The 14,001-nt window shown below is 45.5% G+C and overlaps 1 protein-coding gene across 4 annotated transcripts in view; it reads right to left on the reverse strand.

The window, feature by feature from the left end:
• The window catches only part of ARHGEF28 (Rho guanine nucleotide exchange factor 28), a 154,594-nt gene that overhangs the window by 73,434 nt on the left and 67,159 nt on the right, over positions 1-14,001 (reverse strand). The window contains exon 1 of one of the 4 annotated variants that reach the window (XM_075270553.1): positions 794-1,000. The exons of the other annotated variants lie outside the window; for them this stretch is intronic. Within the exon in view, the coding sequence (XP_075126654.1) occupies positions 794-878 (85 nt within the window). The 5' untranslated portion in view covers positions 879-1,000. Of the gene's footprint in view, positions 1-793; positions 1,001-14,001 lie in introns of those variants that run through there. 4 annotated transcript variants of the gene reach the window in all.

Genomic DNA, 14,001 nt, shown 5'->3' on the forward strand with positions numbered 1-14,001 from the left:
AACTGAAAAAGTCCTCAGAGGAAACCTAAGCGATGCAGACTTTCTGTGAAAAGCACCTCAGGAAAAACCATAACGTGTTGCCGCCACGGTTTTTCCCCACAGCACTTTTTTTTTTTGCTGAGGCACGCTACGTGGGATCTTAGACTAAGAGAGTCTATAATACGCGCTAAATGTGCCTCAAGGTATGTTAGACATCTTTATGGCACAAAACTCTCCAACATTCTGGCACTTTTTGCTTGAAAAATAGAAGAGCAATGAAGCTGCAAATAACCCCAATAAAAATCTCAATAGTTTGGGGCCACACGGTGGCTCAGTGGTTAGGATTGCAGTGCTGGAGTCCTGGGTTCAAATCCCACCAGGAACAACATCTGCAAGGAGTTTGTATGTTCTCCCTGTGTTTGCGTGGAATTCCTCCCATTCTACAAAGATATACTGAAATCGGGGGAAATATATGGGGCTCACAATCTACATTGAAAAAAGACAAAATCCCAATAGTAACAGCACATACCCTACATTGACATTCACAGGACTAGCAATGACACATCTCCCCAGAGGATAGACTGCTATAAGAGAATAGTGGTTACACAACCTTCAAACTACAGACACAGCACCAAAACAGCAAGAGGTATATACTACTGCCTCCAGGGAGAACGAGTATATACCACAGATAATAGAAAGACTATAGTGACACATTACATTGCCGGGCTATTATGTGCACTAAGGGGTCCACACTTCTAAACAGCGGATGACAGAGTGAAGAACGAGAAGGAATGGCACCCAGAATCACTTCTACCTTGCTTGACGGGTCTCCTGTGAATTCTCATTTTGGGAAAAGATGGCCAGGAGTAATTGAAAGGAGAGTCCGAGTCAGAATCCATTGTCCTGTGCGGAAGGAAGGCAGCAGGTTCTGGAAGAAGAGAAGCAATGTGGACCCCGGGGCTCCTCCAAAACACCAGATGATGCAAAATAGAGGAATGAAGAAAGCTGGATCAGATTGCCCTGTCTGCCCAGGGGAGGGCCAGGCACTAAACGGTTGCTCTCTTCAGGCGCTCAGGCATGTAGACAGATCAGGCTGTAAATATTAAATCAGATGAGGGAATGCAGGGGGAAAACATGAAGCAAAACTGGAGCGGCATCATGGTCCAGAGCTATGCCAGAGGTCAGCTGGTGCCAATGAATCATTAACTCACCTCTTCATCTCTATGCTAATGGGAACTGCCTAAACTGCGCCTCAAGTGAAGTGAAGAGCCCTTGTAAGTAAATAGAGGGGAGCACAAAGACTCCCAGGAGCGCAGCCTTACCCCTCCGCGCCTGGAGTGCTGGCTTTTTATATACACTGTCTCTAAATGACTGCAAAACGTAGTAAAGTCGCACAAATAAGCTAAAAATACAATATACTATATGTTTCACACTATACACTTTTAACTACTTGTAGACCGAGCTATCTACACTGCACTGGACACAATTTCAGGTTTTTGCAGACATCCACGGATGCGGCTTTGAGGGCTATAACATTTATTTTTCGTTTGGGTTATTGATATAATTTTTGCGGCTTTTTTGAGTGACACCTAGGGCTTCATGCTATTTTTAATTTAGCATTTTTTTTCTTCTTTTTTTTATATCTTGGAACATGTAAACAAGAATGGCCCCAATCCTAATAAATTTGCCCCATTCTGTCAGAGTGTTATGTGTGGCCACCTAGTGGTTGTGCTGTGAACTACGGCCTGTCAAGGGTTTTGCTTGCACAGCGTGAAGTGGTATTGAATTGGTTTAATAAGAAAGTAGAGTCTTTAACCAATTTGAGGTAAGGGTGGACATACTGCTATTCCAGTTTCATCAAACATAAAAACAAGATTGCCCTCTGATTTACTAAAATACGGTGACATTTACATTTGGAAAAGGAAACCCATAACGCTGACAATGGTGTCTAATCTCAGCATATAACAGAGCAGGAAGGGCTGAACATATTGTTATATACATTATATTGTGTTTAGATCTTCGCTTTTTTGGGGCTTAGGAGTCCAGTAGGCGGTCCTACCCACTGACCGACAGCCATGTCTGTACGCACCAATACAAGGAAAGCGGTCACTGACTAAGTGATACCAAGTACTACACTTTTAAACCTACAAAAAGTCTTAGGGTAGAGTAACACGGCAACTTTGGCCATGCGACCAAAGATTGCAGGGTCGCCCCGTGCTCTTTTCACTATCGTATGTGAATGGCGTTGCATTGCAGCCCTAAGGGTGATGTGACGGCTACTTCTAGTTGGAGAATAATCCAGCACGGCTCTTTCTTTTTTATGATTACAACTCACTGTGCAATGGGAGTCACAATGTGACTCCACTCACTTACATTGGGGAAGGAGATGCAGAGCGACCTGGTGATCTTTGGTTACATGATGGGGGTTGCGGCCAAAGTTACTGTGTAAGGCTAAGTTGACATCTGCGTTGGAGACTCTGCCACAGATTCTACATTTTTTCCCCTTACCACGTAGGAATAACCTTAAGAAAGGCTATTCTTCTCCTACCCTTAGATGTCTTCTCCGCGTCGATGTTCGGTAGACATCCCGGTTTTCTTTGGTATGCAAATGAGTTCTCCCGCAGCACTGGGGGCGGCCCCAGCGCTCAAGCAGCACTGGGGGTGTTGCCAATGCTAAGAGAGAACTCTCCAGCGCCGCCTCCATCTTTGCCTGGAAAGGCCTCGCCCTGTGTCTTCTTCCAGCACTGGCTTCAAATTTCTAAGCATGCGACTTCTAATGCCTGCAGACATTTTCTTGTGGCCGCTTACACCAGTTTACTGTGTAAACGGCCACAGGAAAATTGTGCGGATCATGCGCAGTTGGTTCTGTTTGAGTGCTGAGGACCGCCCCTAGTGCTGTGAGAGAACTCATTTACATACAGAAGAAAACTGGGATTTCTACTGAACGGCGGCGCGGAGAAAAATAGCGTTTCTTAAGGTTATTCGTAGGCGTTAGGGAGAAAAAAATTCAATTTTAATGATTGAATCCTTTAATCCACTATGATTATTATTAAAAAAAAAAAAAAAAAAAACAAATAGGTGTATGATATATATATATATATATATATATATATATATATATATATATATATATATATATATATATATATATATATATATATATATAGATATATTGGTCTAAACAACTAGAATATCTCCAAACAACTGTGAATACAGAAAATTGTTTTCACTCTATATTCAGAGGAAAATCTTAGAAGTGTTTTGTTCTGCATATTTGCAGCCATTGTCCTGGATTTACACGGGGATTGTCACAGATTTAATAAGTCTGGCACCTTTAAAAGTAACGATGGCCGCTTGTATAAAGGAAGAAGTGAGTGATTTACAACAGGCGCGCCATTCTTACACCGTATCCCAGAACAACTGTGTGCACACAAGTGTCCCGGAGACCCTCTCCCTGCAGCACCAGTCTCACATCTCCTCAAGGGGTCTCGGAGCCATGCCGCAAAGGAGAATGAATGCTAATCCTAGAAGATATTTACTGAGGCTTGGCTGACCAATTCTGAGGTTTCTGTATCTGCCCATGGATACATGTAAATGTCACATATGTAAGATTATGATATCTGAGCCAGTAAACATTCCTGCCGTCACTTCCATTATTACCCAAAGTAAATGAGGTTTACAGTGGCACCTCTGTCCTCTGCCGCAGCGCCTCTGCTTCTTATACAAGGTTTCTGAACTTGACATTATGAAATGAAAATATTCAAAAAATCTGCAATTCCTGGTAGTCAGCCAGCCCTTTGGCAAGAATTTACATAAGTTTGCAACTGGTCATAATTACTTTTTAATTTATGATGCAGAGATCTTAAGACAAAGGTCACATTGTGCAAATTGCAAAATGGAAAACATTTAAAGGGGTTGGCCAGGAATTCTTTTTATGGCCCATTCCTCAGTTAGGCCATAAATATACAATTGTTAGGGTACTGACGGATGACCCTGCATAGAACAGCTGTTTATGGGTCGCCTCCAACACCTGTACTATACACAGCACAGTCTCCAACACCTGTACTATACACAGCACAGTCTCCGGCCCCTGTACTATACACAGCACAGTCTCCGGCCCCTGTACTATACACAGCACAGTCTCCGGCCCCTGTACTATACACAGCACAGTCTCCGGCCCCTGTACTATACACAGCACAGTCTCCGGCCCCTGTACTATACACAGCACAGCCTCCTGCCCCTGTACTATACACAGCACAGCCTCCAGCCCCTGTACTATACACAGCACAGTCTCCGGCCCCTGTACTATACACAGCACAGTCTCCGGCCCCTGTACTATACACAGCACAGCCTCCAACCCCTGTACTATACACAGCACAGTCTCCAGCCCCTGTACTATACACAGCACAGCCTCCAGCCCCTGTACTATACACAGCACAGTCTCCGGCCCCTGTACTATACACAGGACAGTCTCCGGCCCCTGTACTATACACAGCACAGTCTCCGGCCCCTGTACTATACACAGCACAGTCTCCGGCCCCTGTACTATACACAGCACAGTCTCCGGCCCCTGTACTATACACAGCACAGTCTCCGGCCCCTGTACTATACACAGCACAGTCTCCGGCCCCTGTACTATACACAGCACAGTCTCCGGCCCCTGTACTATACACAGCACAGTCTCCGGCCCCTGTACTATACACAGCACAGTCTCCGGCCCCTGTACTATACACAGCACAGCCTCCAGCCCCTGTACTATACACAGCACAGTCTCCGGCCCCTGTACTATACACAGGACAGTCTCCGGCCCCTGTACTATACACAGCACAGTCTCCGGCCCCTGTACTATACACAGCACAGTCTCCGGCCCCTGTACTATACACAGCACAGAGTCTCCAGCCTCTGTACTATACACAGCACAGTCTCCAGCCCCTGTACTATACACAGCACAGTCTCCAGCCCCTGTACTATACACAGCACAGTCTCCGGCCCCTGTACTATACACAGCACAGTCTCCGGCCCCTGTACTATACACAGCACAGTCTCCGGCCCCTGTACTATACACAGCACAGTCTCCGGCCCCTGTACTATACACAGCACAGTCTCCGGCCCCTGTACTATACACAGCACAGTCTCCAGCCCCTGTACTATACACAGCACAGAGTCTCCAGCCCCTGTACTATACACAGCACAGTCTCCAGCCCCTGTACTATACACAGCACAGTCTCCGGCCCCTGTACTATACACAGCACAGTCTCCAGCCCCTGTACTATACACAGCACAGTCTCCAGCCCCTGTACTATACACAGCACAGTCTCTGGCCCCTGTACTATACACAGCAGAGTCTCCGGCCCCTGTACTATACACAGCACAGTCTCCGGCCCCTGTACTATACACAGCACAGTCTCCGGCCCCTGTACTATACACAGCACAGTCTCCAGCCCCTGTACTATACACAGCACAGAGTCTCCAGCCCCTGTACTATACACAGCACAGTCTCCAGCCCCTGTACTATACACAGCACAGTCTCCGGCCCCTGTACTATACACAGCACAGTCTCCAGCCCCTGTACTATACACAGCACAGTCTCCAGCCCCTGTACTATACACAGCACAGTCTCTGGCCCCTGTACTATACACAGCAGAGTCTCCAGCCCCTGTACTATACACAGCAGAGTCTCCGGCCCCTGTACTATACACAGCACAGGCTCCATCTCCTGTACTCCAGTCCCTATATATAAGAAATCCTGTACATCCCCTTTAAAAGGATTGTAGGAAACTTGTAGGAAACTAGAATAGTATAGCTGCTTTCTTGTAGAAATAGCGCGTGTCTTGTTCTTGGGTTGTCTCTTTATTGTGACTCAGGTCTATTAAATGGATATACAACGAGTGGATCTGCGTCTGGAAGAAAGTCGCCATACTTTTCTAATCTTATCTTGAATAGCCGCAGTGGCTGTTCTTCTACAATTCCTTTAGGAAATGTAGGAATGAATTGATAACCTCAATCTCTTAATAATTCAGAGGAATTCCCATGTGCCAGAATTGTACTCTACGCACGTCAGGACCTGGTGTAGATATTCTATATAACTCATGATAGTTATAGTGAATCTGTGGGTCCAAGGCATCCCCGTCTACCTTAGTCTCTGCCCCGTTATGGCCACGATCATATAGTGAGGCAAAAATGCACATCTATTCCAGTTTTCTGGCTTAGAGGGAATAGTAACCTCCCCACAATGTGCGCCATCAGCCCTAAACTGAGTGTGCACCTACACACTACTATCCTTAGGACTGTTTGATAAAGGGAATGGCCCCCTATCCCTTTCCAAACCTCATCTTGCGGGTATTAAAATACATATTGGTCTCCTGTCTGCTTTCTATAAATGACCTGAACGCCTTTTCGCATGACATCAGACTTTGGATAATCGACCGTAATTTGTACGTTCTTCCAAATACTTTACGAGTGACTTCAGCAATTCTGCCAGATCAACTACAGTTGGAGAAAACGTATGAGTAATGTTTTTAAGGAATGTCTCCCCAAAGCAAAAACTGGTCAATGTGTAACTCCAGATTAATCAATAATCCTCCTCCAAGTATCTGGAGAGGAACAGATGGAACGAGGCGACAATTCAGGAGAAGTCAGGGATATGCTGAGTCACAAGGTGACAAACCAGTACTATGACAAACTTCTTCGGAAAAGGGAATTTCTACTGCCAATAGTTTTACAGTACATATGATGTCACTTCTACATAGAAAAGCTTGCGTTTCAGGTATGCATCTTTAATCTCCGTTTCCTTATAGATTTTCATTTCCTCTAGCCAGTGGCAGAAAACTGAAAAGTCAGAGGAGATTCCTTTATAAGACAATCCGGTAGGGGAAAAAGGTTTCCTGCCAGTGTTATATTATGACAAGGAGTACAAAGTAAATTTACCATCTTCTGAGAATACGGCCTGGCCTCACGAATCTGTCTGCACTGCCCAAACAGGAAGGCAGATAGGATGGTTAGGTAAGGCAGCTTAAGATCTATGCTAGACATGGACATCAAACAGAAAAAAGCCTGCTGTATGAAAAGGGAAATTCTGGAATCGTTTTTGAGGGTCAGACGACATAGGTGTGGTAAGTATTGTTCTTACATTCCCAGGCTATGCAAAATGAATGGTATTAGAATATGGCTAGAAATGTTTGTTACTAGAACCCAACCCTATAGATACCTAGGTTACTGTCTCCGGTATCGAAGGGAGTCTTCCCCTTGTGAATCGCTGCCTCCACTGTAGAGGTTTCACAGGTTTTGTCAATAGGCAAATGAGCTCATTGAAGAAACAAAAACATTGCCATTGCTCTGAAGTAGTAAGGCAACACCCTCATTGCTCCAAAGATCTGATCTGCATATCTCAGTTACAACGGAGGCACCAATGCACGAGACAAAGGCATCATTTTGTTCAGGTGACCCTATCTGTAGTCCTGGGCTGATCTGCTAGGGTCTGGTGATCGTTTGTGTTTTAGGTGAAAAAAAGAGAATTACTGACATCCTCGATGGAAATATAATAAATGACACAGTGCTGATAAAAGCTGAGGATTATTATTCACAGCTTCTGCCTAGAATGTCAGAGTCATTATAACTATGAAGAATCTGTGGAATAGCCTACCCCAGGAGCTGGTCATGGCAGTCACAGCTGACAGCTTCAAAAAAGGATTAGCTGCCTTTCTACAAAAATATTATTGCTGCTTATGGAAATGTATAGACTGTCATGACATTTCTTATTCCCTGGTTGAACTTGATGGACATATGTCTTTCTACAACCATACTAACTAGGTAACTATGAGACCCTATTCACATCTACGGTCCACTTGGGGACCCTCCCGAACGGAAACCTATATGCATGAAAAAAAGCAGTTACCTAAGGAAACCCACAGATCCCATAGACTATAACAGGGTCTCTGTGGTTTACACACAAAACATGTGGAGAGAAAAGTGCTGCCTGCAGGACTTTTCTCTCCACGTTTCGTGCAGAAACCACACGGCCCCCATTATAATCTATGGAGTCCGTGTGCTTTCATTGTTCATCACTTGTCAATGCGTTCGGTATTCCGTTTAGAGGGTCCCCAAATGGACTCTCCGAACAGAATACCAAATGCAGATGTAAACCAGGCCTTAGACCCAATGAATTACACAGAGAGAATTTACTTACAAACTATGCTGCCTCAAATAAAGAATAACAGGAAGAAGAAGGGGATTGTATAAGCCAAGAGACTTCCTTGTTGTACTGGATCTCCAAAGAAGTAAAGGACAAGAGTATTTCTGTAGGAAACAGTTCTAAAGAACTAACCTTTATGGAAGGAAATCCTGTACATGCTGGAGAAATGTAGCCATAAATGGGACTGCAGGTAACACTATATTACTCAGGAATGACTCAGATAAAAGTACTTACTCCAGTGACTGTCCAGTCATGAGCTTAAAGAGGACCTTTCATGGTTCGGGGCACAGGCAGTTCTATATACTGCTGGAAAGCCGACAGTGCGCTGAATTCAGCACACTGTCGGCTTTCCCGATCTGTGCCTCGGGTGAAGAGCTTTCGGTCCCGGTACCGTAGCTCTTTACAGTCAGAAGGGCATTCCTGACAGTCTGTCAGGTACGTCCTTCTCCACAGCAGCACCTATCGCGCTGTACAGTGTGAGCGGGGAGGAATGCCCCCTCCCCTCTGCTCACACAGCTCGTCCATAGAAGAGTATTATCTGGAAAGGAGGGGGCGTTCCTCCCCGCTCACACTGTACAGTGCGATAGGCGTTGCTGAGGAGAAGGACGTACCTGACTGACTGTCAGAAACGCCCTTCTGACTGTAAAGAGCTACGGTACCGGGACAGATAGCGCTTTACCCGGGGCACAGATTGGGAAAGCTGACAGTGCGCTGAATTCATCACACTGTCAGCTTTCCAGCAGTATATAGAACTGCCTGTGCCCAAATCGGTGAAAGGTCCTCTTTAAAGAAGTGCTTTGTGATAGACCTGAGGTGGGATACTTATAGACACAGTAGAACCCCACTCCATCAAGGTAAGGGTATGTTCACACAGAGAAAAAGGTTGCGGAAACCTTCCTTCGCGGCATCCCACTCCAGATTAAGCCCGAATGAATAGGTTTAAATAGGAGCGTGTCTGGAGCCACGGACCCCACGGTCCCCAGCAAGATAGGGCATCTTGCTTCTTTTTTCCGCTACTAGCTAGCGGGGAAGAAAAATAAAGCAAGCAGCTCCCACTGAAATCAATGGAAGCCATCTTTACAGACAGATTCCGTGTCAAATTCCACCTGAAAAGAACTCAGTGTGAACTAGCCCATATGCTTCTCCATGGTTTAGTTTTATAGTAGTTACAATGTTTCGGGTACATCAGGCAAGTGTAATATATTGAAGTTCTCCCGGTGAACAGTCATATGGCCATATCGTGTGCTGAGCCCAGAGGATACAGCATAGGCAGGCCATGGCCATGTCACACACCAGGAGAGATGGTGCTTTTGTGATGTACTTTAGGACATGACTTGTGATGTTCAGCTGTTTCGTGGCCTGGATTCCTCCTGCAAGGCTACATATTCTGCAGTGCTTTACAGACATTGTGGTCACTGCCATATACAGCTCACAATGTAAATCCCCTATCAGTATGTGTTTGAAGTATAGGAGAAAACCAGAGTACCCAAAAGTAACCCAAGAATATAAGGGGAGAACATACAAGCTCCTTGGAGATGCCCTCGGCTGGGTCCCTCCTGATACCTCAACTTGTACATTCATTCCAACACAGAAATGGTTTCTCTCTCTCTCTGCGTCAGTAACGTGGTGAAGAGGGCGAGCTGTGTCACTGTTTTCTACCGCTAAGTCAGTCCCCTTCTCCATCATGGCTGATGCAGAGACATAAAACAGGGCTCACCTAGCTAATGAACTGAGCCAGACAGACGGCCCCTTTATCACATTACTGACACAGACAGGAAGGAAAGTCAATGTGGAGGTTTCATGACCATGAAAAAGGGAGTCTGAGATAAGGTTTTTGCAAATGTAAATTAAAAAATAAATAAATAAAAATTTAAGTTCAATATTTTACATTTCAAATACAATAAATAGATTTTTTTTTCTTCCGTCAAACAACCCACTGAAAGCATACATTACCTGTTACGCTAGGTTCACACCTGTGTTCGGGTTTCCATTTGAGTTCCTCCCCAAACGGAAACCTAATCCTAGACTATAATGGGGTTTGCCAGGTTTCCACCCGGTTTCCATCAGGGTTGGTTGGAAAAATGCGGAGAGAGAAATCCTTCTTGTAGGACTTTTCTCTGCACGTTTGTAAAGTGGAATGGGGAACAGAATCCCCGAGCGGAAACGAGGTGAAGGAAGGAACCTAGCCTTACATGTAAAAGCCACGAGCTCCAATATGGCAACAAAAAAAAAAAAAGAAAAAATAGCAAGTACCAATTGCCCAATGATATTACTACCTTATTGTACATTATGATGTTACTACCTTATGTTATGATGCTACTAACTCAAAGAGGACCTTTCATCACTTGGGGCAAATGTGGTTTTATATACCGCTAGAAAGCAGACAGTGCACTGAATTCAGTGCACTGTCTGCTCTCACGACCTGTGCCCCCGGTGAGGAGCTATCGGTGCCGTAGCTCTTCACCGTCAGAGAGAAGTGAGAGTGGGGAGGAACGCCTACCTCCCCTCCTGATAGTATTCGTCCATAGACGAGTACTGGGGGCCATTCCTCACCGCTCTCACAGTACAGCGCTATAGACGCTGCTGTGAGGAAGGGCGTTCCTGAATGACTGTCTACGGTACCGGCACCGATATCTCTTCACCTGGGCACAGATCGGGAAAGCTGAATCCAGTCTAGCAGTATATAAAACTGCCTGTGCCCCAGGTGGTTAAAGGTCCTCTTTAAGTTACGCTATGATATCTCTACCATTGGTTACGTTGACAACTCCTTTACTTTCTCTAGAGGAAATTAGTAAAGCCATCAGGAGGACATGACTAAACAAAGGCTTCTGACTACGTCGGTAACATCCAGCTATGTCCCTTTGTGCTCTCCAGCTCTTGCTGGGTCTCACACAATGTTATGGGTGTGCAGATATCAATAATGATAGTTTAGCACACTGCCTTTGTAAATCCTGAGACTTAGAAAGTGTTTAGCTTTCTTTCTCACAATGTAACTTCAGCTTCCTTGCCATGTTAAAACATTTCCCTGAATTTATTTGACAGAGGTCACAATGACATTCAGATAGTTCAATCTACTGGAGTTGTCAAGGCTGAGGAGGAAATACTTCTAGAACAATCTGTCCTCAATCCATTGTAAATTTTATAAGAAGGTTAATGAAATACGTCTCTGTTCACACTGTCATTCTGGCTCCTTCTTGGAGCGCAATAAGCCGCTCACTTATGACAGCGAGAATAGCACAGCATGCAGCATATTCTTCTTATTAATAAAATGATACCTTGATGGTATCTACTTGGCACTTGCTCCAGGAAAGCTGCCTGCCTGTCTAATGCATCCTCAGACGCCATCTCGCAAGGTGTCTGTGTCGCCAGTGAAACATCAGCATTTTTTTTTTAATTTTATTTAGATTGTGAGCCCATATAGGGATCACAATGTACATTTTTTCCTATCAGTATGTCTTTGTAGAGTGGGAGCAAATCCACGCAAATACGGGGAGAACATACAAACTCCTTGCAGATGTTGTCCTTGGCAGGATTCGAACCCAGGACTCCAGCGCTGCAAGGCTGCAGTGCTAACCACTGAGCCACCGTGTTGCCCCCTGTATCAGCATTCTATCCTTGCAGTGCTGAAGTCCTGGGTTCGAATCCGCCCAATGAGTTTGTATGTTCTCCCCATATTTGGGTGGGTTTCCCCAGGTACCCCAGTTTCCTCCCACACTCCAAAGACAAACTGATAGGAAGTGTAGATTGTGAGCCCTATATGGGACAATGTGCACAATATCTGTAACGTATAGTTTACTGCACAGTGAAAACCGTATAACTAAAACCTGTAAAATTGTATGAAAAAAAAGTTTTGCTCATTGGAGAGATTGGTACAGGGACTTATAAGACCGCGCATGCCCTAAGGACTCTGGGTAAGGAATATACAAATAAGACCTTAGTGGTGAATCAGAGGAACTTGCTCCTAGCATCACCTATTGGAAGGTATCTCCCTACAGATTATTACGTTCCAATAAGTGGTGCTAGGTGCAAATTCCTCTTTTTCACCAATGAGGTCTTATTCCTATATACCTTAGGTAGAGTCGTTCAACAATTTTTATATTATTATTATTATTTCCCTATTCACACAACAGGCGCCTATTGGAATCATAGCTCCGTCTTGTCTATGATTTATGCGGCCAGGTTACAACCATTTGTGTCACTCTGCCCTCTCTGAACGACGCTCCTTCATTCCTCCAACACCGGGGAGGGCTGGGGCGCACAACACTTAAATGCGGTCTCTTACATGAATGCCTGTGCTCAAGAGACTCTTAGCCACTATTAGTTCCACTTCCCACAGCCAAATTAAGCCCACTTCCAGGACATTTACAACATTCATGGTTTTTCACACAAAACATCATAATAGCCACATAATAAGCTCTTCTTTCTGTGGCTTAACCCAAAGCTACTAGACAACCACAACATAATTCAATCAGGAATCCTAATTATACTAAATATTGCATTAAAGGAGCAACACAGAGACCGAAGATAAGACGTCCATTGTAGCCGGGAATGAAAAAGGCAACAGCATGGAATAGAACCGCACAAAGGTCATCACAAATATTCACATAATATGTCACCCAATTAATATCATACTGAAGCAGATGAATGTTCCCAGCTATGGCCGCCTACTCTGCCGGGGATAAATGCACACTATACATTGCAGACTCCTTTTAATGGCAACTTCTGTGACAACTTATCCTTACCATTTACTTTTATTTCTACAAGTATAAGATAATTTTCAGCTATTGTAATTGTACGTAAAAGCTTGACACGGTCATCGGGGAAAAATTATTATGATTAAAATGCTTATGCCAGTCTTAAAGGAGTTTTCCCATAAAAGGAATTTTCTAGGTAGCATTGTCAGTAAACCATTGTTTTGGGGGACTGTAGAAGGATATATCTAATAGTCAGGCTGCCCCATGAGCACCTCCCCGCGTGTGCTGTCACCAGAGGTGCGCCTCCCCGCGTGTGCTGTCACCAGAGGAGCGCCTCCCCGCGTTTGCTGTCACCAGAGGAGCGCCTCCCCGCGTTTGCTGTCACCAGAGGAGCGCCTCCCCGCGTGTGCTGTCACCAGAGGAGCGCCTCCCTGTGTCTGCTGTCACCAGAGGAGCGCCTCCCCGCGTGTGCTGTTACCAGAGGAGAACCTCTCTGTGTGTGCTGTCACCAGAAGACCGCCTCCCCGCATGTGCTGTCACCAGAGGAGAACCTCCCTGCTTGTGCTGTCACCAGAAGACCTCCTCCCCATGTGTGCTGTCACCAGAGGAGCACCTCCCAATGTGTACTGTCACTAGAGGAGAACCTCCCTGCGTGTGTTGTCACGAGAGGAGCGCCTCCCTGTGTCTGCTGTCACCAGAGGAACACCTCTCTGCGTGTGCTTTCACCAGAGGAGAACCTCCCTGCTTGTGCTGTCACCAGAAGACCTCCTCCCCATGTGTGCAGTCACCAGAAGACCGCCTCCCCATGTGTGCTGTCACCAGAGGAGCACCTCCCTGCGTGTGCTGTCACGAGAGGAGCGCCTCCCTGTGTCTGCTGTCACCAGAGGAGCACCTCTCTGCGTGTGCTGTCACCAGAGGAGCGCCTCCCAATGTCTGCTGTCACCAGAGGAGCGCCTCCCAATGTCTGCTGTCACCAGAGGAGCGCCTCCCAATGTTTGCTGTCACCAGGGGAGCGCCTCCCACTGTCTGCTGTCACCAGAGGAGCGCCTCCCAATGTCTGCTGTCACCAGAGGAGAACCTCCCAGTGTTTTTTTTTTTTTTTTTTAAATAAATGATAAATTAAATTATAACTTTCTG

This window comes from Leptodactylus fuscus, chromosome 1, assembly GCF_031893055.1.
Source record: "Leptodactylus fuscus isolate aLepFus1 chromosome 1, aLepFus1.hap2, whole genome shotgun sequence".
Classification (NCBI taxonomy): domain Eukaryota; kingdom Metazoa; phylum Chordata; class Amphibia; order Anura; family Leptodactylidae; genus Leptodactylus; species Leptodactylus fuscus.